Consider the following 27,240-nt stretch of genomic DNA (forward strand, 5'->3'; position numbering starts at 1 on the left):
TGCCACACTAAGCCTACTGTCTGTCTTTTGAAATCTAATTTTGAAACTAGAAAAGGTTGTATTTTTTGTCAGCAGTGGAGTGGCACAGGGATTTCAGGCTGTTTTTTTCAAGGCATAAGGCACGAATACCACCGTTATCGCAGCCATCACGGGACAGTTTCTCCTCTCAGAAGTACCTTTCTTATCACAGAGCACAAAATTGCAAAAAAAAAAGTCATTGAAACTATCAAACATGACCAGCACTGAATAATCAACTGTCATTTGATGTTTCAGTAAAGGCTTTTCCTGATTTTAAGGAGAATCTTTTTTATTTTAAGGACACTCCAACCCTTGTTGGGGGAGGGGGGTCTGGCACTGGGTAGTTCATAAAGCACCTCCTCTTTTTGCATTCTTCAAATGGGATGGATATAAAGTAACACTGGTTCAACACATTGATCAAAGGTCTGTAGGTATAAAACAGTAGAGCAGATGGTTTTTCCCCCCAACTGAATATGACACCTCTAACTGTAACTAAAGCACGTACCAAAATGGATTAATCTCACTTTTTTCTTAACAACAATTCAAAAAAAACTACAGAGAAATAATATTAAAAGCATTTAGTAATTCCAGAAACTGAGTTGTGTGGCCTCAGTTAATGAACCTACTTTATTATGCTGAGGCATTAGGACAAACACACGACATGCACCATGAGCATTAAGGCAGACTGAATCCTTAATGGGACCAAATCTATATCTATAATTCAAATGGACACAAAGTCTGAGTCATAAAGTTTTATCCAAGAGAGATTGTGGCCCAATTGGCCACAGTCTTGGCTGTGTCGGCACCCAGACTCAGGTCTACCATTGTGGTGGGGGAGATTGCGGCCTTATGCCAGACTCAAACCAGTGTACCCGAGCCGATGCTGCACAGTCATTTATTCCGGGTTTCACAAGAGTCCAGCAGCCATACTTGGGCTGAGTTAGGTCCTCTGGCTGCCAGATTCTGACTGTTCCTAAGCCAAACCATTCTGGTGGGCGGGTATATTGTATGTCTCTCAAACAGACTGTTGCGTATACCCTGCCCGTACAGTCGCACACTCTAATATTTCATTGGAGCGCCTTTAGCTCTGAGAACAACACACATTCACTGTGGCATCGCTTCAATAAGCTTCTGCAATGTCTGAGACAGATTATCATCCTTTCCATGACCACAGGATGTGTCTTCCAACATGGTTGTTTAGGAAATGAGAAGCTCCTCACTGCATCAGCTAGGGTTCAATAAGTTGTTTCATCACTGCAGTAATTATCCAGTGGAAGGCTCCTACCTATTTGCTCAGTTAATTCCAGTTTTTTTTGGACAGGATAGTTTCAGAGGGAGGGGTCTAATGTCATTATGTAACTTCTGTTTGTAACCTTCATGTTAATCCTGTTTTGTTCTCTGTGGTAATGAAAGCTAAACCTCACCTACTCGTTCGGAAAAAGTTGTTTATTCTCGATAAAAGCAGAAGGATTTCACTCTTGGGATGCTTTGGTAAACAAGATGAATTTATCATGTATTTGTAGAGATGCTTTCTCAGGTCTAAATCTACATTATTATTTCAGCAGTTCACACTCAATACTGAACTACCCCTGAAAAGTCCAAAAAGTACCTGCTGACTGCTTGTTTATTCACAATTCTTTTTGCTCATGCTAAGCTGACTGATGTTTGTTTTTTAGCAGTTGTGCATCTGAGGAACAACAACTAGAAACTAACAAGCAGCAGATAATGTGCAAATAATTAATGAATAGTAAGTGCAAAGAATGTATGATTTGTGTGTGAAAATCTTCGAGATCGTCTTAATTTATTCAAGATCCATAACTGAAAGCATCACTAAAAAAGTTTCTGCCTAATGCTTCTATTTTTTCCTGATATTCTATGCTTTTTGTGGATGGAAATTTTTTCCTTCTATTCCAGTGTTGTACCTGTTCAGTGTGGCATTAATCCATCTGTGCCATAGAGCTCCATTGTTGTCCAGATGTGATTAAAACCACCACAGTGCTTTATTTTGACTCAGTCTAACATCTTGCTGCCACAAATACCACCTAGAGCAGCAAATGTGGATTAATCCACCGCTGAAAAGGTGCCCATTAAATACACTGATTCCTCTTATTTGAGTAAACTATATATGAAAATGTACTCGACCAGCCAAAGTTTGGGGTCATCCAGACAATTTCATGTTTTCCATGTAAACTCCCACTTTTATTCATGTGCTAACATAACTGCACAAGGGTTTTCTAATCATCAATGAGCCTTTCAACACCATTAGCTAACACAATGTAGCATTAGAACACAGGAGTGATGGTTGCTGGAAATGTTCCTCTGTACCTCTATGGAGATATTCCATTAAAAATCAGCTGTTTCCAGCTACAATAGTTATTTACCACATTAACAATGTCTACACTGGATTTATCATTCATTTAATGTTATTTTCACTGGACAAAAACTGCTTTTCTTTCAACCATAAGAACATTTCTAAGTGACCCCAAACTTTTGAACGGTAGTGTAGATCCGAATTGATTTCTAAATATTTATATACAGAATTTTCAGTGGGAACCAGTGGGCTTGTTGCTGACAGACAACGTAATGAAGTCAAAAAGTATAAAGAGAACGTGCTGCCTACATGCTGCAGACATCAGTCAGGTCTACCTGCTGTGCCGCTGTATCCTCCTACATGGACTTTGTAGCGGGTCCGAGGTTCGGAGACGGAGAACTTGTCGTACTGGGCGTAGGCAGTCTCTCCCTTATCTCTCAGGTCGACTCGCAGCTCGTACTGACCTCCCGCTGTGATCTTATGCAGGTTGGACAGACCTGAGTGAAAGAGGAGATATCTCAGCTGGACCAGCAGCACTGATAGCGGCTGATGTTCATGGTAGTCATAAGATGGAATCACATCATTGTTTTACACATGCAGAACAAAAATATTTAGTGTGATAAAGACTAAAAAACATTCAGAGTGCATCGGTTTTACTCTGTTACTCAGTAGCTTTAATGGTTCATGCAGTGCTTTATGCCGGCTACAGAATACTTTAAATCTCCTCTGAAGCTGAAGGAAGCAAACCAAGAGAGGAAAATGTTGAAAAAAAACACTTTGAATCAGCAGAGTTTTGTAGACACATTTAGCCATGAATGTGCAATCCCAATATGTATCATAACAGCACTGAATGACACAGAAAATGCTAAATGTTATTCATTTCGTATAAAGCATCTCAATTATGAGCTGGATCCAGTCATATATAACCATGTCCTTATATGCTGTAGAATGCTGTGGTTTGAAATTACCGAGCCAGAATTCATCATTCATATCACCAAAGCCGGCTGTGTAGTTCTTCCAGTTGCGGAAAAACTCCAGTCTGCCACTCTGGCGTCGGAGGAAAACCTGCAAATTAAAAAAACAAAACAACAGATTATTACTTCTTTATAAGAAGTTTCACATATAGATTTGTAAAACAAAATGAGAAGCCAAAATCAAAACTAAAATGCTATGGAGAGGAGAGGAGAACAAGAAGAGAAATAAGTTTTATTGTCAATATTCTTCATTTGTAACTCATATTAGCTGCATTCATTTCCTGTCTGTGTTTATGTGGCTACAACAGAACAAGCACCAAACTTCACAGCGACAGTAATGTTCAAGTTGTTATTGTGTTGCTTATTCACACATCCAACAGCCACAGAGTGATATTTTCATTCATCTCAAGCAACAGTGTTAATGTCAGTCCATCAGCTCCTGAAAAGACACCTCAACGCTTTGACGCTGGTCATTTTATAATGTTAGAGCTTTTTATTATTTTTCTCTTGAACTGCTGTCTGCTGTGACTGGAAGTGAGGTTCATGTCATAAGAGCCATGAAGCTTTGAACCTTTAAACCAAAACAAGCCCTTAAATTAACTGAGTTGAATGAAGCTAAAATCATTTGATGACGCCTGTTCATGCTGCTCAAAAACATCTGCACAGCATGATGCCGCCACCACCATGCTTCTCCACTGGGATAATACTGAGGAGGTAATGAGTAGTGCTTGGTTTAGTTCAGATATGATACTTTGAGGCCAAATAGTTCATTCTTGGCTTCATCAGACCGGAGAATCTTGTTTCTTTTAGGTGCATTTTGAAATGTAATGCATCTTTAACTAAGGAAAGGCTTCTGTCTTTCCACTGTGTCACAAAGCCAAGATAAGTGGAGCGCCGCAGACATGAGTATCTTTGCTGGGAGTCTGTCCCATTTCTAAACGGGATCTTTGGAGGTCATCCAGAGTGGCCATCAGGTTCTTGGTCACCTCTTTTACCAAAGCCCTTCCCCTGCTCAGCTTGATTGGAGCTCTAACATGGGTCCTGGTGTACACAGGATGGTGCCCTTCCATATCATATACGATGTCATGACTGAGGGGTCGTTTAATACCTTTTATAATTTCTGAAATCCTATTTTCACTTGTCATTATGGTGCACTGAGTGTAGACTGATGAGATAAAATGAATTTAAATAATTTTGCATAAGGCTGTACCATAACAAAATGTAATAAAGTGAAGGACTCTGAGTACTTTCTGAATGTACTGTACACCGTGTATGTTCGTGTTACTTACGATCCATCCGCCTCCATCGGTGCTCATGTCGCAGTAGACCTGCAGGGGCTGGCTCTCATCTCCACCCAGGTAGATGGTGTACAGGCCTGGGGAGGTGTCGCCGTTCAGCAGGGCCTGGGAGCAGTCCCTGGGGTGTCTGTAGAGCACGCCAGCTACACACACACACACACACACACACACACACACACACACGCATCAAGATATCAGGTTAAGCTGACAAGAAACAAGTCTTACTAAAGGATTTCACTACAGATCAGTTACCTCGAAACAAACAGAATGCATCTGTTAACGAGATTATTTATCTTTGACACAAAGAAGATGATCAGGAACATTAACAGCTTGTAAGAGGTTGAATGTAAGAATTCATGTCATTTCTTGAGACAGTCAGATATTAATTTGAAAATGAATTCCTAAACTGAGTGGAATTAGAAGACATCTTTAGCCTTTAAAAAAAAAATGAAATAGCATGAATATAATGTCACGTTTGAAGAAATGCTCTTATTTCAATAATTTAAGAATGTTGTTCATAATATAAAGTCCCAAACTGATAATAATGATAAATAATTTAGATAACCGTTAACTTTAATCTTTTAAGTTCTGTCAGTCACTTGCTCATTTGAAGCTTTATAGGCTGAAGTCTGAGATTTTTTGTTTTTGCTAAGATGTAATTTTTTTTTTTTTTTTTGCTGTGAATACATTTTGATGTCAGTTTCAAGAAAACTTTTCTTTTGGCTTAAGTTTAGCAAAATTCACAAATAATTAGAACATTTTGTGTTGTTTCTAGGAGAGTTTTTGCAGTGAGACAAGAGACAGGAGATAGCAGATTGTGTAGAAGTTAATCAGAACTCAGTGTGACACTTTGAAGCTCCGGACACGTGGATGGTGGTGAAAGTTCTGCGGTGTGTTCATGAATGCACCCACTGGTGGTGAAGACTGTGGTGATGACTCTGCTTCTCTTAGGACCAGCGAGGGCCTGCAGCTTGATGGAGTACTCTGTGGAGGCTCTGAGCTGAGCCATGTTGTACGACACCGCAGTGGGACTCAGGATCACCTCCTGGAGGGAGAACCACGTTCAAACGTTTTATCATACAGGCTTCATGTACGACTGATCAGCCACAGCGTCGGCCTTCAGACAGCAGCATCAGTGGAGGTATCTACTGACCCGTGGGGTGCCTTTTACGGGCTCAAAGCTGAGGATGTAGCCGGTGATGTCAGCGCGAGGAGGCTTCCAGGTCAGCATGGCGTTCTCTGTCTGGATGTTACTGGCGGCCAGGTCCTGAGGGGCGTCCACGTCTGGAAGCACAGCAGTGGGTTTAAAAACAGTCATTTCCTGTTGTGCAGTTCTAGTTTTCCTGTTGGTTACTCTTTGTCTCGGCTTCTTTTTGTGAGTTTTCTAGATGACTTCATTACAGTCATGAGACCCTCTCTGCAGCACCTCTTTTTGTGGAGATTCTGGCATCTGCAGTTTGCTACCATGAGAAACACCCAGCTGTCTATCCGTCTTTCTCACTTAAATGCAGCCGTAGGAATCATTTTAACTGAAACCTTCACATATATGGAATTTAAAGTTTATAGGTGCTGCTGTTGCTTTGTAATTTATAAAAGCATCTTACAACTTATATTTTATTTATTGAAACCAATATGAATCTCAAATGTGAGACACAAAAGTGAGCAACTAATGGTGCATTCAATGGCCTCCTTCAATTTAATAGATTACCCATGGCTCAGTGAGTTACAGGACAAGTTACTAAACATTAAAGAGTGGTTCATGGAAACCAAAAGCAAAAATATGCACAAAACAGCAACTGAAGAAAGGCTTTAATCCTGCTAATATACCTGATTACTGCAGTAATATTGGATTCTTCTTTAATGTACAGGATGTCCCTAAAGTCTGGACACATAAGAAATCTCATTAACTGTAATTTTTTGCCTCCACAGATTAAATACGGTTTTGTCAAAAGAAGAAGTAGTTGAACTGGTACTTCTCAGTGGACGAGAAGGATGGACATAAGGACAGATAAGGTTAGGGTTAGGAAGGTGATTTTTGGGGGCTAGCATGAATTCTAGTCATCATCAGTCCTTCAGTTTGGGCTGATCCATTTGGTCGTCCAGAACGGGGGTTTGTCCATGATGCTACCTGTTTCTTTAAACTCTTTAATCACCTTCACCACCATGGAAAAGCCAAGAGGAATCCTCCTTGGATGATGTGCATTAAATTCATCTGCTATCTGGCATGGGTTAGGTTATCTAGATATGTCCATCCTTCACTGAGAAGTACCAGTTCAACTCTTTCTTCTTTCCACAAAGCCATGTTTAATCTGTGGAGGCAAAAACATGATAGTTAATGAGATTTCCTATTTTTCCAGACTTTAGGGACTCGCTGTAGTTCCTCCTCTTAGTTCTTGCATTAATTTCAACGGATAGAAGTGAACATTTCAGATCTCAGGATGGAAACAGACCGGTGGTAAACTCGGTTGTAGTGGCTGCGCTTTTGGCCAGATCCCTCACAGCGTAGACCTTCACAGTGTAGTGTGTCGCCGGCGTCAGAGAGCTCATCTCAAACTCCACCACGTTTCCAGACACTCGCTCCATCACTGGAGCCACTGAGAGACGCAGACAGACAGATCTAAGTTAGCACAGCAAGGACAAACATGCAGGATGAACACCGGTGGAGGAAGCCTTCACTGAGGTAAAAGTACCAGAGAGTCTCAGTTACAAGTAACAGTAAAGGAAGATTCTACTACAAAAAAAAACAAATGTAGAAAAAAGTTCTATCAGTTGAATGTACTTTGCAGAAAAGCAGTTCCTGTGACATATATATTTATATATTCATCTCAAAAGTAGCTACAGCGGTCAGGTAAATGTTCTGAAGTAGAAAAGTACAATATTTCACTCTAAAATGCAGCATAGTACAAATAAAAAGGTGCAGAAAATAGAAATAGGTGATTATCTGAGAGGAAGAAAACTATTTTGGACAGATGTGTCAGATGTACAGTCAAAGTTTGGACACACCTTCTCATTCAATGGTTTTTATGTCAATATTTTATACACTGTAAATTAATACTGAAGACATCAAAACTATAAAAGAGCACATATGGAATTATGTTGTAAACAAAAAAGTATTCATCTTCAGTATTGATTTACAATGTAGAAAACAATACAGATAGATAAAAAGCACTGAATGAAAAGGTGTGTCCAAACTTTTCACTGGTAGTATAAATAAGCTTTTTATTTAAAACTGAACATCGGAGTGTTAATCATATTCTCTCATATCGATATGAGTGTCCTTCCTCTGGAAAAATGACTGTTTTCTTAACAAATCTGAACTAATTCTTTATTGTAAAATGTAATTCACATTCATCAGCATCATCAAATCATTCTTTTTCAAGGTTTGGATGATGATGGATGAGTATATGGAACCGAGCTTCTTCAAAAAAATCATTTTCCTGTGGGACTGATGAACGGTACATGTGTTTAACCATGAAACTAAATGTCCTACCTGTGTGTAGGCATGTGTTCATACCTGAATCTGCAGTGTAGGTGATGACGTAGCCGTCTACGGTAGCAATAGCCGGCTGCCAGAGCAGCAAAGCTTCAGTGTCGGTGATGTTAACTGCAGTCAGACCACGGGGTTTATCCAGAGCTGGAACACAGACAGTCAGCCAAGTTAACACTGAGAGCTGGTCGCATCGGCTCACGAAGGTAGAGAAGGATAAATACACAAAAAGTGAAGGTGGCAAAAAGAATTTGAAGCTACAAAGCTCTGACACAAACTGTAAGTTACACTACTGTTCAAAAGTTTGGGGTCACCCACACAATTTTATGTTTTCCATGAAAACTCCCACTTTCATTCATGTGCTAACATAACTGCACAAGGGTTTTCAACACCATTAGCTAACACAATGTAGCATTAGAACACAGGAATGATGGTTGCTGGAAATGTTCCTCTGTACCTCTATGGAGATATTCCATTAAAAATCAGCTGTTTCCAGCTAGAATAGTCATTTACCACATTAACAATGTCTACTCTGGATTTATCATTCATTTAATGCTACCTTCATAAGAAAAACTGCTTCTCTTTCAAAAATAAGGACATTTCGAAGTGAGTCCAAACCTTTGAACGTTAGTGTACATAAACTGTAAAGTCTTCATTTCTGAACACTTTTCATGCTGATCATTAATCACTAAATATCTACTGTACACACACTGTCTGGTCAGTCTGAGCAAACAAACAAAATGTGTCTTTGATTCTTCTTTAGCTGTTTTGTCCATTTGAACTAATGAGCAGCTAATAAATGAATCTACACATGCATACATGTCAGGGTTTGATTTTAAGGTGCTGAACCACAGCAAATAAGAAAAATTCAATAAAAGTCAGAAGCTTCTCTGAAAGCCCAGCTTTAAGCAGGGAAATGTCATGAGGTGGTATTCTTTTGTCCAATATACTTAATAACAGTTTTTTTAAAAAAGAAAACAAACAAACAAAACGCTATCACTGCACTTTTGATTTGAAATTTTGTGAAATTTGAAATTATTGTAAGATACTCTGGTCAAAACTCAGTTCTGATCAGATGTTACTGTAGTTTCTGTGTTTGGCTTGTAGAGCAGCGTATTAATATAGATCTCTGTGGACATGTTTAAAAAGCAGAAAGGCTTCTCTACCCTTTAATTTATACTTGAGCATATGTCAGTTTCCTAAAATAATAGCCTAAGTCACTGTTTCACAGAAATGATTCTTTGGCCTCAATCATCTTGTCATGATGCCGGCTACCTCTGGTAAAATCACTTTCATCCTCCTCATCCTACCCCTGGAGTATAACGGCCTCGGTCACGGTTCAGTGTGGTATGGTCCAATTTTTAGGCCAGTATTTTAAGATGGTGATGATATTTGAACCAAACATTTTTACTGATTCATTTTAGTGAATGACCTGTTCTTTTTTTCATTTGCTGTTCTGTTTAATGAGTGTATGTGTTTATCTGCATGGTCCCTGGTGATTGTAAATAGCAGCTGAACAAGCAATTCTCACAGTACAGCAGTGGAAAAAAAGTTTTCAGACACCCGTAAAATGTTACACAATCTCAAATATTATTATGAAATATTTGTGTAAAAATCGTTTTTGTGTTTCAAAAGGTGTGGCTGCATTAGACAGACACAAACAAATACAAATGATATTTTTTTTTGTTTATTGTTTTCAAGAAAAATCAACAAAACTAAATTCTACCAAAACTACCCTATACTCAAAATTTATTATTTTTGTGGAACCAATCAATTTTAAGTTTAAAATGGCTTTTTTTAGGATTTGTTTGGTATTTTGGCTGTGATTGTACTAAAACAAATTACACTTGAAAACCTAAGAGTGATTCTTAATGCAGTATACATGCAAATGTATGGGGTGTCCAAAAACTTTTTTCCACCACTGTATAACAAAAAATGACAAATCCAGTCATAATACACCGTTTGATAGCCAGCTTTGCCATAATGATTGTGTGTGCTGTAGTCAGTGGCACAGGGAACAGTTTCATAGCCAGGCTGAGACCACTGGGGGGCACAACGTCTCGTTATTTTTACAACAACAAAGGTGTAGAGAAATGGTTTCAGCAGTAAACAGTAGTGACTGGATGTGTCTCCAGATGTGTGAGTGTGTGAACTGCTGAAATGGGCTTCATGACTCTAAGGCACCTGTGGTGACGCTGTCAGATCCAGGTTCGCTCTCCCTCTGACCCTTGACGGCGACAACAGTGACCTCATACGTGACCCCGGGCGTCAGGTTGGGCAGCACAGTCTGAGACTCGGAGCCGTCCACTGTCAGCGTCTTCGCATTACCTGGGAGGTAAAACACCTGGAGTCATTTGGTGAATAAAGTTAAGTTGCCAAGTCTAATTGATTCCATTTTATGTGAGCTCATTACAGCTGACTGAGACAGAACAAATGTTTTCAATCTAATAATGGATGTTCCCATTAAAGACTGTTTTAACCACGTCTGTGTTTCACATGCATATGGACAGACTTGGAGTGAATTAATCAAATGTAGTTATTCAAAGTCCTCATAGCAGTTCTGTCTCTGAATCTGCATTTTATATTATAGATGTTTAAAACCCACAGAGCAGATATGTTGGTCACCATCAAGTCAAACACATCAGCTAACACAGAGGCTGAACAGAACCGAATGTAAAATTCATATAGTTTTAATCCGATTTTAAATGTTAAATGCAGTCTTTCGTTATTGTCTATTTGTGTGTCAGTAAATGAGTTGTGAATACATTTTGTTTGGGATTTGTCCAAATCTATGTCTTATTTCTGGCTACATTTTAAAAGACATTCTTGGGAAATGAATGATGTGTTGATTATTTCAGATTTAAATGGTTTTCTGTAGGCGATGAAGTCAAAACATGACCTCTGCTCAGTCCCAAATGGTTCTTGAAATAGTCATTCAAAGTGCATGAAGTATCCTGGAATGAACTAGATTCATTAAAGGGTCACTTCTATGAGAAACATGAGCTATATGGAACTAAATGGAACATGTTCATTTCATAAACCGTCTCATTAATGTTGTTATAGGCTGCCTTAATTATTATGATTCCAGTCTGATTAGTCTGATTAGAAATTATAGAACACATTCTCATTCCATACAGCATATAATATGTTTGTTACTATGGACACTGTGTCTGAGAGGCTAAACAGCAAATCTGAATAAATGAAGAATTGTGTTTATTTATTTATTTATTTTTAATTTCCTGATGATTTTTCATGTTCTCCCTCTTAGACCAGGAGTGTCAAACATACGGCATGTGGACCAGAACCAGTCCGGCAGAACATTCAATCTGGCCCACGGGACGACTTTGGAAATGGTAAAAATCAGAGAAGACATTGACTGCAAATTGTAGATTTGTAAAACTGTAAGTTTAAAATAATTTCTAGATCTTGACAAGTTGTTCTGATATTAAAGTAAAATAATAGATTATTGAGTTCCAGATAGCTGAGACTAAAAGTTCAGTTCCTTTGGAGACACTCTGTGATCTGGAAGCTATAATGTGTAAATTATAAACTAAGGCTGAATGTTGTTAAAATTGAACTTATTTGTCTTAAGAAACTTCAAGTTGTTCATGATGTTTTGTGGAAAGATAAAAATTTACTTTTTTGCACTAAAACAAAGGAAACAATAGGAGTTGTGGTTATTTATAGGTTATTATGCTGTGGTTTTACTGGTCCGGTCCACTGGAGATCAAATTGTCCTGCCTTAGACTCCAGCTTAGAAGACATTCCTACAGGTGGACAGCAGGGGGCAGCATCAGTCTATCACTGCAGAAAAGACTTGCTGGAGGATGAAACTGACTGATGGAACAGCAGCTACAGGGCAGTCAGTGTCTGTACTGGCTGTAAAGTCATAGATAAACTGTGACATCTGTTTATTGGAAGAACTCTAATCTTGAACTCTCTTAAGTATCAGCGTATTTGATGGTAAAACTCTTAGAGTTCGGTTGTCAGCGTTTACTTTTTCCTTCCCACTTTAGCTGCACATTTGAGTGCATCACATTTAAGTGGCGCAGTGACAATAAGTGTCCACATCCTCCCTGTTTCACCACATTTCTACAGATACTGACCTCCGTGGGCCGGCACATAGGTGACCTGGTAGCTGTCCACCCGAGCTCTGGGAGTCACCCAGTGGACGGTGGCAGACGTGTCGGTGACATCAGAGAAGCGGATGCCTTTGGGTGAGCCCAGGTCTGGCACAAACAAGACAGAGACAGCAGCAGGGGGCAAAAACAGGGCATTAGTCGGTATGCGTACTGCCTTTTCAGATGGGAGAGGACTGTATAAGCAGAACATAAAGAACATGTCGCTAAACACGTGGCATCGACATGTTTTAGTGACAATTTCCTGCTACAGAATGAAGCAGCAGACATTAAAAGACACACAGATTGTGTTATTATAGCCAGAGCAGATCCACCACTGAAAGGCACTTGTTTTTGAGACCACAGCGAAAGAGGGAGTGCGAAAGAAAGAGTGCAGACGAGAAAGCGAGGTAGACAGACAAAGGAGGCCTGGGGAGGCCGGGCTCAGAGACCCTTCCCGGTTAACAGCGAGCCACAGTATCTTGCGTGACAGACCTGAGGAGATTAACTTGCCCCCATTTCATGGCAACACAAAAGTGAAACATGCGCCACGCAACCCAAGAGTAAAGCCTTACCCTGAGGGAGGACAGGGGACACAGACACCACCCCTCACCCCCAACCACCACCGCCTTCACAAAGAGAGACGGTGACACATGGGGCCAGGCAGTCAAACAACACTTTGGAGGACAGCCGGGCGGAGATGACACAACGAAAAGACTAAAGAGCCGTGTAAATGTCCTGAGTGGAGGTGGACTGATCATATGAGTTTACAGGCCGTTTGAGTTGAAGCTGCAATAATGATGTTCAGTGTATTTAAATGAGACCATGTATTTACAGGTTGGAATAACATTAAGACCATGATGGGACAATAAATTGTCCTTTAAAAGCAGCTTCATAACAGTCAGATCAGACTGGCAAAAACCATTTTAATAGTGGCCTGATATGAGTAAACCCAGATATCAGTGTGATTCTGATCCAGCAGCAGTGTTGAGATCAGCAGTCCGGACGCTGTAGTTCACCTGTGTATCCTCGTAAAACGGCCTGCTACACTGCTCACTGCTGGAACCACTCAGGATTAGCGACACACAAAACACCCCAACACATAACACACCTAGACAAATACGGTGACGTAAAGATCTGAGATATCCAGGACAAAGGTTAGAACAGATTAATGACTGTTTTCATGCTGTTACCATCAAAGACAGAACTGACAGGACATGACACCATTCCACATCGACTACGCTAACGAGACATTTCCAGAGTTGGAGTTTACAGCGTGGACTTCTTGATTCCATCCTTTCTCGATGTACCTGTTCTCATCCCCTCGATTACAGACTTGGAGCGTCTTCCCAAAATGAGTCCAAAGATCTCAATTTTGTAATCGGTGTCTTCGTTGAGATCTGCTATTGCTGCACTTCTCTCCTCGCCGCCCAGCACCAGCTCTCTGGGTTGGTCTGGGCTCTCGGTCTGGCTGATCATTACGACGAAGGTGTCAAAGGCGTCCTCTTCAGCCGTCCAGGCCAGCCTACAGCTGTCAGGGCTGACGTCGGAGACCAGGAGAGCCTGGACCTCCGGTTCAGTCTCTGAGTGACAGGGGGGAGAATCAGTTTTCCTCTTCTGTAGAGCTTAAGAGTGCTTTAACATTTGAAGAACATGGTAGCAAAAGAGAGAGTGTCAGTCTGAATTCAAAGGAGGTTTAAAACACGCAACACAAGAGGAGGAAACAAAGTTCAGGCACCAGGTTCTCACTTCCTGAGCCAGCCTGATCCATCGGGTTAGTGGTTAGCAAAAAAATTGGAATCATTATTGGCATTTCATTTGACAAATGACCTCCTGAATTTAAAGTGTAAAAAGGCCACAGGCCATGAGTTGCCCTCCAGCGGGGGTGGCTTCTAACTCACAGCATGGCCAGGTGTTGCTCTCTTCACTGCTGCAAATGGAAAGAGCAAATGCCGTGTGTTGAACAGATAATCATAATATGAAACCATTGGACAAATTTGGATTCAACACTACTGATGTGAATAACTAAAAATACAATTTAAGTCACTGACCACAAGAAATGGTGAGTTAGTACGCTCATTAGTTTAGTTTACAGGAAAGCATTACCAACACAAGTCACCACTGTTCAGATTCACAGTTCATTCATAGTTCAAGCTGAACTTGACGCTCAGAATTTTCTGTGAATTTATATTTTCATTCCAAGTGTATAATTTCATCTGTTGATTCTTCAAATCTAACTAAACAAACTTGGCTTGTGTGAAGAAGCAGTGTCAAACGGGAGCTGCGTCACTCTGAGTAGTGTTCAAATCCTGTCCAGTGCAGTGCAGACATTTAGCTATGTGCATACAGATGTGAGAGTGTTCATGTGGTGCTGTAAAAACCAGTAGTTAAGCAGTGATTAGCAGCAGCTAAAGATGGCAGTGATAGGAAGAGAGGCTGAGAGACAGCAGGAGCCTACAGCTGCTGGAGAAAAAGCTTCTCCAGTGGATGAGTCCACTGCAGCTAATTAGCCAGAGAAACTTCCAGTAGCAGCGCAGATGGATGCACGGACCGGTCAGAGCTTTTAAAGCAGTCTGGATAGAAGCAGATATAAGTGGGCTCAGGAAAGGCTCAATGAAGCCCAATGCCACTGCTCATTAAAACACTACACCAAATGCGAGGGTCTCAGGGGTCCTTAAACTAGCCTGGAACCCTTTTTTTATTGTGAGGGAAAAAGCGTGAGGCATGTGTTGTGAGAAGAAGCGGTGAAAATGAGAAGCAGAGCAGACAAATCCCAGGGAGCTGTCACTCTTCATTAGCCGCCGGGCGGCTTTAGCTGGTCAGTGGAAGAGAGGGAGGGCCACATCCATCAGCTAATATGTGCTAGCTTGGTACTGATTTCACCCTCCCACCACCACCACCACCACCTCTCCTACACTTCCACTCCCCCACCCAGGACCTGAGGGAACACAATCCCAGCACAAAAAAGAGCCTGTTACTGGAGGAGGTACGGCCGGCGCCAGCTAACCTGCTGAAAACGGGGTCTGCAAGCAGAATCCCAGGCCTGGTTCCAGTCTCGCCTGATAACTTTACGAGAGCAGCTTGTGGTGATACGAATCACAACTGAGCCGAGCTCGTTCTGGGCGCTGTCCACATTTCTTTGTGGCTCCATCAATCATTTGTTGTCTAAAACTCTCTCTCTCCGGCAATCAAAGTTTCCTCACTCCCTTTTCAGCGGAGGACTTAATTTTCCCCTCGAGCAGGAGCCCGACGATGACCACCGTGCATAACATAATCAAATTAGTCCGCGCTTGTATTCACAAGTTGGAATGTTTTATGGATTAAGTGATGCTAATGAAAAATGTTAAGATGGTTTCACCAGACCATTAGCATGCAGACAATGGGCCGTGTTGAGCGCATGCCATATTCTGCGTGGCCCCAGAAGCCCCTGGCATCCCAGCACCAGAGCCCAGGGGCAATGGCAGCATGAGAATGAAGAGCAGTCCAGGCTGGAGGGAGCTGGGGATGCATACAGAAGAGAGGCCTCACACAAAGTGACAAAAGCGCCTTAGGGTTTTTTTTCCTCTGTCAGTCCTCCCATCTTTCTTCCACTTGACTGATCCTCATCAGTGAAAAACTGAATGATAATGTTGGAATAGCTGCTGACATAAAAAAAAAAAGAAAGTTGTCAACAAACTCTTAACTGGTTATTTTTGACCTTTTCGTCTGGGCAACAAGCTTTCAAAAGGTGTCAGTGAGGATGTTAGGTATTATGTTGTTATTATGCTTTTCTGAAAAACTGCATTAGTAGCAGATTTTGGTTTCACTGTTTCCAGCCCTGCTGTGATTTACAGCATGTTAATCACTGATAATGACTGTGTCCAGGGTAGCGGGAGGGGAAACCAGTGCACCTGTTGGTCCCCAGTTAAACAGCACACTGATCTTTTATTTTATGGGTTTTTGCCTGTTCACATAACAGACCAGGTGCTGTTTCAGGCTGGACTCATACCAGCAGGCAGACAGACAGCTTAGAGCTCGATCAGACGCTGATCTGTGGCTGGACTAATACAGATTGAATGGGTTTTGTGTGGGTGTTGCAGCATTAGCCCATTTCACAAAGAAGACGTGTATGATAGATGGCTGATGAGGGGGTGTTGTTTGGTGGTTTGGACTGTACATGCTGTCTGACAGGTGAACAGATTTAGTTTACCCTGTGAAGAATAACCTCCACCGCAGTGGCTCGTGTAGATTTTCTTTATATACACCTTTTGGAAATGTTCTTCCAAAGCTGAAGGTAATCAGTCTGTGTTCAGAAAATGAAAGCCTCAAATAGCGTCCACATGATGAGGAAGAATAAAAAATGTTGTGTCATTCTCTCAGATAAAGTTTCAGCCTAAAAGGTTTGTCAAACAAAAGGCTCAGTTAATTATTTTATTTCCAATTATTTGCTTCCATTTTCCCAAGATAACTTTTTCTTATAGTATTCCTAAAATCTGTTGAACTTTCTTCCAAACAGCTTAACTTTCAGTGCTGAAAAGCCACAGCAGAGCTCTACGGATAGACAAACACCGTCTGACATCTGCAGGTAAGTGAAGCGTCATTTAGTCTGCAGACGTCTGCAGGGAGAAGCGCTGGTTAATTCACGGTGTGCAGCAGAAGAAGAAGGAAGCAGAGGAAAGAGCAAGGCCTCAGTGTTGACGGCGTTGATACCTGTGATGGTGTCTGCAAACACAGGGTCTAAGAGGACCCCCCTGTACACCCCGTACAAATTGGCCCTGTACCAGGTGGTTGGGGAGAGGCCAGTGATACTGAGACTGCGAGCATCGGCGGACACCGTGTGGTTTTGCCACTCGGCGCCCGTCTCGGCATCGGTAACCTCGATCAGAAAGGCTTCGAACGCCCCGTCCTCGGCAGACCAGGACAGGAGGAAGCTGTCCCACGATACGTCGCTGACAGTGACGTTGGTCACCACGGGCTTCTCTTCCTCTAGGTGATGACAAACACATCAACAACATACAGAGTGAACACAAAAGGTTAGACTGATTCAAGTTTCAAAGCCACTGCTGGACTTTTTGGGTTGAAACTTGAGAGACTAGGAGTGGACTGCAAGTGTGAACATTTTGAAACACCCAGAATTGGCTCCATATGTCAGTCAAATGTTACAACACACTCACACACACACACACACACACACACACACACACACACACACACACACACACACACACACAAAGATCCGTCAGAGATTTTACATTCAACCTTTCAGCTTTACAAGAGTGGACATGTGGAACATATAAAAACAAACAGGACAGAACTTCTGTGGAACAGAACAGTGATCACCTCTTTTGTGTATTTCACTCATTAGATTTTGCTGTCAAGAGAAAGAAGAAAAGACGGTCACTTTGTCTGGAGTTGAAATCTTCCCGTATTTCCACTACAAAGGGCCAGACAGAACAAACAGCCTCATTATTACTGGCGGCTTACAGCCATCTCCTCTATATTACCATATAAGTGGGAAGGCGTGAAGACAGAAAGCGGCAGGCAGACATGCTGATGCAGCTTGTGCACATTAATGGCCGTGAATGAGCCATTAACATTTGAGGGTGCAGCGTAGCCCGGCCAGTACGGCAGGAGTACGCTGTCCACTTCAAACCTATGGGGAGGCCATGCAGAGCAATGTGCAGCAGCCTGTAATTGGACTCTATTGTGTGTGCGAGCATTCAGAGACTAGATTAGAAAGAGACGGAGATAGATGGCACAGGTAAACATCAAGGCTCCATTATCCTCTTCTCACTGTATGGCAGAGTGGAGAGTAAATGGGATGGAGACAATAGGAACGTGATGTGGGCTGAAGGAGGGAGAGTGTTCGCTGAAATCAGCTGATCATTGCGTAGAAGAGCTCACATGGACAATGCAAGGAAAATGCATTTAGCACATGTGTCTGATGACTTTCTGCCCCTGAAGTGTGGAATCTGAGTCAGTGCTGCAGTTACAGATGCAAACTATAGATTTCTAGAAATAATCCTGAACACAGCAACATGTTTAATTCCCTTAAAACCAAAATATAATCACTTAATGGATAGTTTGGCATACATATGTACATATCTGTGTTTATCAACTATCACTCTATTATCTATTATCAGCAGATAATCGATGCTATTACTGATTATTGATTATTTAAAGAGGTCTAAAGTAGCAAACTGTATATTTTTGTTAGGTTCAAAGCCACTATTTGGAGAAAATAAAGGGAAATTGGGAAATAATGTATCAGAAAGCTAGCTAAAATCAGTTTAATTAATTTGGGGAAAGTAAAGGGAAACTGAAGCTTCTTGGGGGAAAAAATATTAGTAGAAAGCTACCTAAAATATAATTTTATATAGCTTAATTCCATTTGTTAGCTAAAAAAATCCTTTTGTAATTATAGTACAAATGTAGAAAGCTTTAGTCTTTTACAACCTTATATATTTACCTATATCTATAAATCTTTACAATTTGCAAAATTACATTTTCACTCAATATTAAAAGGAAAAGAACAACCATTTTTAACTTTGGGTTTTATTCAGCCTGGTTTAACAAAGTCTACGTTTGAGGTTTGAATGAAATTTAATTGGTGGCGGTTTCTAATCTTCCAAAAAGACCTTTAAGAATTCAACATGCTACTGATTTTGTTAATTTATCTGATTTTGAATCTAAAAAGGTGTATCTGGACAGCTAGATATATTTTTTCTACATTTTATTATTGAGCTGATTATAGGCTCTTTAATATGGCTTTTTGCGCAGTTATAGTTCCACATGTGGGATGTTTGCCATCTTGTGTTGTATTTTTATGTGTGTTATGACTTTAATTTGTGGTGGCTTCTGACCTTTAAAAAGAGACTATTAAAAATTCCACATGCTACTGGTTTTCAGAGGAATTTCTTCATTTCTACCACTGCATGAAAAACATGTCACCAGCTCGTGTCTCTTTTTGTTTGTTGTGGTTTCTCATTTCTTCAGCAGAAAGCACAACACAAACAAACAAACAAAAACTTCATATGAGTCAGCAGGAATGCTGTTTCTAAAAAAAAGATGCTGCCATTAAATTGTCCTTCACCACAATAAAATGCTGCTTAGCTTCAGTTCAGTGGAAGATCAGATGAATGCAACTACATGGCTAACCGGAACGTCTTTTTATTTATTTGAGCGACTCTTCAAACCAGTTCATGCAGTTAAAGATGAGTGTCATGATAAATCAAATGGTCCCCTGAGATATCACCGTTTCATTCGGATATCTTCCATTTGATACACACTCGTTCATTCAGGGTCCGCATGTTTCCAAGCTGCAGCACAGATCATGTCAGTGCATGCAGGACAATGATCTTGCTTTGTTCATGCTTTCTGATCTCCATTCCTCCTGTGTTTACGGTCCATGCAGTACAATAACCGTGACGTCAGATGAGCCGACGCAAAGCCCAAACTGATGCCAGCCTGTGGACGTAGAAACTGACTGCAGTGTTGCAAGATACACTGAGATTATGTGCAACGTTCTGGATAATGTGACCTTACACATTAAAACCCTTCACTGATATCGACAGATGTGACAAAGTAGAACATTACAGTGGACTCAGTGAGTTACACGGTTGGCTATAACATGAGTCCTACACTATTTCTTGAGTCTGTATTTGACAGTATGTCGTAAAATGAAATATGCGAAAGTTCCTTTAAGCAGTTCATCTTTTGTCTTCACTATACACCACCGTCTAAAAAGACCATCTGTATTGGTTTGAAAATAGTGAAAGAAGAGATTCTAACATAACTGTGCAAGGGTTTTCTAATCATCAGTTAGCCTTTCAACACCATTAGCTAACACAATGTAGCATTAGAACACAGGAGTGATGGTTGCTGGAAATGTTCCTCTGTACCTCTATGGAGATATTCCATTAAAAATCAGCTGTTTCCAGCTAGAATAGTCATTTATCACATTAATAATGTCTACACTGGATTTATCATTCATTTCATATAGCTTCACTGAAAAAAAACTTGCTTTTCTTTCAAAAATAAGGACATTTCTAAGTGACCCCAGACTTTTGAATGGTAGTGGAGGAAGTAGTCAACTATCCCTGGATCACTTTCATGCTGAAACAAACCTACAAACTTGGTGATCCAAGTTTCATGAAGCATCTTTTCTGTGATTTCTAAGAGTGTTTATGGACACTTGGGTCATATTCATCAGAAACTGATATCCTGTGTGTTCAGATCTGATGGTTGACATCTGAGATCTGACTCAGAGTTTTTGACAGAGACTGAGGCCACGGGATGGCAACTCTGGCTATGTGCTGCCGACCAATCATACAACAGACTTTAGACTACTTTTTTGCACAGCTGATTAGAGCATTAGACTGCATTTGGTCTCCCTGTTGGTTGTTTAACAGCGTTCAGTGTTTCATTTGTACAAATTGGGCTGTAAGCCTCTTGTCATTGTTCTCTGAGCCTAACTCTTCCAGTAGGCTCATTAGTTTAAATTATGGCAATCCAATCCTGTATTTGCTGATTTCCCTGTTTTAATTACATTGTTTTGTTTCAGTATTATCTTCATTTTTAGAAGCGCATTATGTCTCTCAGCAGGTCACTCCGGTGGCTCTTCTCAGCAACACTTGATGTCAAATTCTTGGTCTTAATCCTTCTCAGTGATTTTCAGGTACAAGCAGAAGCCTCCCTTCCTCACCCCTCCTCTTCCCTCCAGCCCCTCCTGTGAAACGAGCGTGATCTGTGTTTTGCGCTACGTGTCTGGAGACGATAAAGGCTGCGGATCGGCCAGGCTGTGGATTAGAGGGCTGCTGATTTTGGAGACAATGTTTTAACAGGAGTCCCAGCATGTGGCCTTTTATCTGACAGACCCACAGTTCATCGTGGTCAAATCGCACAAAACCAGAGGGGAGCGGGGCTCACGCCAACAATTATCACATGAATGAACATTGTGCAGGGTTCACACATGTCCGTACGATCCCCCCACACCTCACACACACACACACACACACACACACACACGCTCTCACACACTACAACACCCCCCAAATGTTCACTCTATCTCCATCTTTTTAGCTCCTCAGCCTCTCAATCATACGTGATACACATGACCACACACACAAGTGGACGTAAAGAGGAGACACATGCACGTGCACGCTCACTCACACACACCCACGCGCACACACACCCACACACACACACACACACACACACACACACACACACAGGTCTGTATTCTCTTCTTTATGACAGCATGCAATCCCAAACAAATAAATGCAACAAAAGGCAGTTATTCTGAAGCGTACAAACCTTTCCCTCATGCCGTATTGATTTTTGCCCACATCCATGCATTTAATGGGCACTCGTTGCATAACTGGAAGATTTACTTCTGAAATATTTGTCTTGAAGGCACCCTGGCCGCAGCACGAAAACTATGCCACAGTCACCTCATTTGTCTTGGCGTGTTTTAATTATTTTTTTTTTTAAATGGGGAAAAAAGAAAAATAATCCCACATGCTATAAATGAGCCTTGCTGAGGGAAGGAGGGGGTAGAGACACAGTGACTTACATTGAGAAGCTAACAATGAATTCAATTCATTGCCTCGGTTTGGCTGCGGTACTGAAGGACAAAAAAATGAACCTATGGTTAATGAAAACTTCTCTTATTCTCTATCCCCGTACCACCAGCTAGAACCCTCATGGAAACAGTGGGATAAAGATACTCAGGATCTCGCATGCCAAGTCTCAGCCTGAGCTAACGTCTCATTTAATTCTAGTGGTATGCAGATAGTTTTGTGTTTATCTGGTCAGATTTGCAGATATTTTTAAGTGACATAAGTGACCACAGGTTCTGTGAGTATTGTGGCCAGTAGTGCAGACAGAGGTGCATAAAGGCCCATTCATGCTTTTCAGGACCACGTGTCCACAAAGGTACTTGTGATGTCATTTTTGTCTTTCACCCAAGCTCGCCCAAGTGTCTGTGTGTAGATCTCTACGTGGATATCAGTATGTAGCCTGAAGTTTGTGATTGCAGACAAATAGAACAAATAGAACTTAAACTAATGCTTACTAATGAGGCTCACGCCTTCATAATTCATCATTAAAAGAGTTGGAATTTAGGTTGTAGCCGCTAAACTTTGAAGGTGCTTTGATTTGTACATGCTTTACATCAATGGTGCCCAAATACAGCAGAAAGCTCTAAAACCTGCAGAAATCTTGTCTTTTGTGCGCCCACAATGAGATAATCACACAATGCTCCGGATGTGTACATTATCGTTCAACAGTTTGGGGTCACCCACACAATGTCATGTGATCTGTTTTCTGTTTGGATCTGAGCACCATGTAGACACTAAGGTCATTCAATGTTTCGCTGAAATTCTGACTGAATACCTACAAACAGAAATGCAACAATGAAATTAAATCAACAGTATCTCTGTGGACTATAATAGCAGAACTAGATGAGCTAAAATGTGCTAAATTCCTACTTTTTTTGTGGATAATCTACAAAAAAAGGGACTTTTTTTTCTTTTTTGTAGTTTCACAAAAACTTGAAGCAGTAGAGATGTTTTGGTTATATCCAAGTTTACCAGGATGGTCTTTTCAAAACTATCTGCATGAAAACATACCACTAGATTAAGTGAGAAAATAAGAGGTTTTTAATTTTTCATAAAAAATCCAATGAAGCATAGAAAATTGTACACTCTGATTTAGGATTGCTGAGACTGTGTTAAAATAGCCTGCACCCTAAATCTTATCTGGGTATCTGAAATGTCAGCGCTACGTTGGAATAAATGCCAACAGGATAACATAAACCTTTCTCTGCTTCCTCTGTCCTGCACCGTTTGCTGCCAGACATTTCAGACACTCTGAAATGTCAAACACGGCCCTACTGTGTAGTTGGGAACACGGCTTTCAGAAGCATGTTGTGGCAGCGCTGACCTGTGGGTGCTGAGATGGTGGCGGGTACGCTGGTCCTGCGGCCCCTCTCTGCAGTGATGCTGATGGTGTACAGCATGCCGGGCGTCAGGGCCCTCAGGGTGTGAGACTCAGAGCTGCTTGGAACCACGTCTTCAGCCCGGTGGCCATCGGCAGAAATGTAGACCAGTCTGTAGGAGTCCAGTTTGGCCAGGGGTCGCTTCCATTCCAGGATCATGGTGGTCTCTGTCACCTCCACCACAGTCAGCTCTTTGGGGGCATCCAGGGCTGGTGAGTTAGAGAGGTGGAGAGGTTTGATACTAGAGATGAATTTGTTTTAAACTATAATATCGATTTTTTTTGCCTCTCAGGTGCTGAATGCTTTCATAGTTTGATTTGATAGAGAGGAAGAACAGGGCAGTTAGCAGAGGTTTGGAAAGAAAAGAGCAGAATTGACAAAAAAAAAGACATCATTACAGTGGACACGGGATTTGAAATGAAATATTTTGAAGAAAAAAGGTACAGCATGCATAAACTAGGTATGCACAGTGGCTTGGTGGTTAGCACTGTTGTCTTGCAGCTAGAAGATCTCTGGTTCGTGTCCCGGCCTTCCTGGGATCTTCCTGCATGGAGTCTCCATGTTCTCCTGTACATGTGTGGGTTTTCTCCAGGTTCTCCAGCTTCCTCCCACAGTCCAAAAACATCCATCCATTTTCTTCCATTTATCTGGGGTCAGGTTGGGGAAGCTCCTTCTTCACCATGACGGTTTGATACGCCTACATTACTGCTGCTGGAGCACCAGTCTGCATGTCCATCTCTTACTCCATTTTCCCATCACTCATGGACAACATCCAGAGGTACTTGAACTCCTTCGCTTGGGGAAGCAACTCCCCCCCCCACAACCCGACTAGCTCTGGGGACATGAAACATCCAAAACCATGCTGAGGTTAATTGGTGATTCTAAATTGTCTGTAGGTGTGAATGTGAGTGTGATTGTTTGTCTCTATGTGTAGCCCTGTGATAGACTGTTACCTGTCCAGGTGTCCCCTGCCTTCACCCTAAGTCAGCTGGGATAGACTCCAGCCCCCATGACCCTGATTAGGATTAAGTGGTGTATAGATAATAGATGGATGGATGCATAAACTACACCAGTCCAGTGAGCAGCAACTTGCACAAATCTCGAGGACAAAGCATTTGATCCTCAGAAGAATCGGAACAATTGCAGCAAAGAAGGCTAAGAAACTGAAAACTCTCAAGCATAAAACCCAAAAAGGGCTGTCTCTATCAGCCAGGGGTCAATACGTTGACCTTGAGGTGCAAAGATGAACTGTTGTATCTCTCGCTGCCTCTTTTCCTGTCATCTTTCAACTTACTAATGAACTGTAAAAATGTCAGGAAAATATGAAACAAGATCGATGACGACTAAAGCTTCAGTAATAATCCAGACCTATGCAGTGGTGGGGAGACAATTTTTGTTAAGTGATAAGTAATCTCCATCTTTATGCAGGCATGGCTGTGTGGTTTAGAACATCTTGCTCAGAATGAGACATTATCTGTTCTGATGAGGTGCACTGCTGCTATGACCTGGTGCGATAATGTGGCTCCGTGTTGCTACAAGCTCATTTTATAGGCAGTGCAATTGCAAATAAAACCAATGGAAAGATGCCGTTAGCTGCTAGTTTTCCAGTGGTGGCACAAACATAATAATCATGTCCAGAGCAGTTGAAATAAGTCCACCTTTGTTGAAATGGAAGATGTTTTTATTCATAGAAACCCAGCTACATGTGTTTTGAAATCTTTTTGTTATGTAACGAGCAGATCAGTGACACTGACTACATGTCAAAATCCACACGGGTTCGTGTTTTTACTTGTTTAGCTTTTGGCTTTAGTTTTCAGTTGCATTTTGGTTAGGTTTAAACACCAAAACTGCGTGGGTAGGTTTTCTGAACTAACCGGTTAACAAGTCGCCCCCCCCCACCCCATCTAACATATGAGTGGTTGGCTGAACCCTGACACATCTTTGTGATATCTATCAATCAATTCTCTGTAATTGTCTATCCCAGCTGACTGAGGGTAAAGGCAGGGTTCACCTGGACAGGTAACAGTCTATCACAGGGCTACACATAGAGACAAACAATCACACTCACATTCACACCTACAGACAATTTAGAATCACCAATTAACCTCAGCATGTTTGTGGACTGTGGGAGGAAGATGGAGAACCTGGAGAAAATCCACACATGTACAGGAGAACATGGAGACTCCATGCAGGAAGATCCCAGGAAGGCCGGGACACGAACCGGGGATCTACTAGCTGTGAGGCCACAGTGCTAACCGCAGAGACATCGTGCAGCCTATGATGCATCATACGATTTACACAAAAAGCAACAGAGAATGCACTTTATCTGTATAGAAACATCATTTTCAGGAGACAGGGCTGACTGGTTAGCTGACAACGGTTCAGTCGTCAAATCTGAGTGAATGACATGAAGTGTGAAGGCACCCTGAGGGAACTGAACATAGGACAGGTAGGACTCCCAATACATTATACTGACACCCAATGAGATGTATAAAATTCTTTTTTTTATTTGCTTTGCTTTCAGTTATTGTCTGATTGGAGAAAAGTTTGTGTTCACTAAGTGGTAATATCAATGAATACCTATCACAAAAAAAATTCCCTGTAATGTGAATGACATTAAAACCACAGGATCTCACCAGTCACTGCGTTGGTGGTTGTGGGCAGACTCTCCCGCTCATCTTTCACCGCCGTCACACCCATCCCATACTCTGTACCGGGTCTCAGGCCTGCAGGACAGGGTGACATAAAAGCACTGTGATACAGAGATAAAAAGCTATGTCATGTTTTGTTTGTACAATTCCACTGAGGTGTCGACAAATGAACGGTGGGGAGCCCCTTTAGTCAAGTGGCCAGCTGTTTCAGCTAATGGCTCCGTTGCCTATGGCAAACACAAAAATGCTCTCTTGTGGCTTGATTGCACAATAGATTGTAGCCTAATTGCATTTCATGGTGAGCCTGTGCTCACCGTGGAACATCAGCGCTGTATTTGCATTGATGGATCTATAGGGTCCTTGTCGCGGAGCAGGAACACTACTCGCTATGATACAGCGGGCTCCAGAGGCCCTTTGGTCTCCACAATTAAGCCCTCTTTCGGTCTGATCGCCTCTAATTCCTTTATTAACTCCCACAGAGGTCATCGCACACAGAGTCTTGCAGCATGAAATTACACCTAATGCCCAGGAAACTCATTATCAATAAAATCACGAGCGTGAAGGCAATTACAGATAATAAGTGTGTGAAAGAAGTGCTGAGGTGTGGAGCGGAGGGGGACGTCAGCTGAATGGACACAGTGCTTTATTTTCATGGGATGGGCCTCCCAAGGACAAAGAACTGGGCCAGACAAAGACACTACGAGCCCGTTTTTGGATGTTTTTTTTCAGTGTGTTTCTCATGGTGTTTAATCCTGCCATGCTGCAGCACACAGCGCCGAAACAAACCAAGAAAAAAAGACATCCGCCTCAAAGCATGGCTTTTTAATGTCAGCGGTGCAGAAAGATGAAAACACGGCCGCTTTTTTGTTTGAGCAAAACCTTGCAGTGAAACAAGCGGCAGTGTTATTCCATTTAATGTGTGAATGCCAAACCCCTCCTGGGTGGGTTTCTAATAAAGTAGGCCTTTTGTAGACCGGCAAACATTTCACGACACAAAACAAAGACGACCAATTTCGGAGAACGAGCCGGCTGAAAATAACACTGACCGTTTAAAAGGGCGCACCACAAACACTCACCCCAAGAATTAGGAGAACAAACACTTCACACTGTATTTTTTTTCCACAGAAGCTTTTCAGCTGTGTCATTTGGATGCAAAGTGATAATGAGACAATGTGATCGCAGAGCAGCAACAGAATGAAAACAGCCGAGCCTGAACACAGCATCTCCCAATGAAATGTCTCACATAACAGAAGAGCGCTAATGGCTTTATTACTGGCTAACAAACATCTACTGATGCCTGTTATATATCAGTTATAAGCCACTTATAAAAACACCATCTGGACTGCCAGGGAGAAACAAAACCCTGATAACATTTTTTAATAGAGCACTCCTTCATCAGGGATTG

The 27,240-nt window shown here is 41.6% G+C and overlaps 1 protein-coding gene across 6 annotated transcripts in view; it reads right to left on the reverse strand.

Annotated features, from left to right (window-relative positions):
- The window catches only part of tncb (tenascin Cb), a 95,864-nt gene that overhangs the window by 2,584 nt on the left and 66,040 nt on the right, over window positions 1-27,240 (reverse strand). For 3 of the 6 annotated variants that reach the window (XM_023269448.3, XM_055011241.1, XM_055011240.1), the window contains 13 exons: window positions 25,821-25,910; window positions 23,130-23,393; window positions 16,896-17,171; window positions 13,517-13,789; window positions 12,195-12,317; window positions 10,273-10,416; window positions 8,116-8,235; window positions 7,052-7,195; window positions 5,755-5,885; window positions 5,514-5,646; window positions 4,593-4,744; window positions 3,298-3,394; window positions 2,665-2,826 (listed from right to left, as the gene is read on the reverse strand). In XM_023269448.3, the coding sequence (XP_023125216.2) occupies window positions 2,665-2,826; window positions 3,298-3,394; window positions 4,593-4,744; window positions 5,514-5,646; window positions 5,755-5,885; window positions 7,052-7,195; window positions 8,116-8,235; window positions 10,273-10,416; window positions 12,195-12,317; window positions 13,517-13,789; window positions 16,896-17,171; window positions 23,130-23,393; window positions 25,821-25,910 (2,109 nt within the window). Of the gene's footprint in view, window positions 1-2,664; window positions 2,827-3,297; window positions 3,395-4,592; window positions 4,745-5,513; window positions 5,647-5,754; window positions 5,886-7,051; window positions 7,196-8,115; window positions 8,236-10,272; window positions 10,417-12,194; window positions 12,318-13,516; window positions 13,790-16,895; window positions 17,172-21,759; window positions 21,811-23,129; window positions 23,394-25,820; window positions 25,911-27,240 lie in introns of all 6 variants that reach the window. The other 3 variants (XM_023269449.3, XM_035947778.2, XM_023269450.3) reach the window with 3 other exon arrangements.

The sequence above is a fragment of the Amphiprion ocellaris genome, chromosome 6 (assembly GCF_022539595.1).
Source record: "Amphiprion ocellaris isolate individual 3 ecotype Okinawa chromosome 6, ASM2253959v1, whole genome shotgun sequence".
Classification (NCBI taxonomy): Eukaryota; Metazoa; Chordata; class Actinopteri; family Pomacentridae; genus Amphiprion; species Amphiprion ocellaris.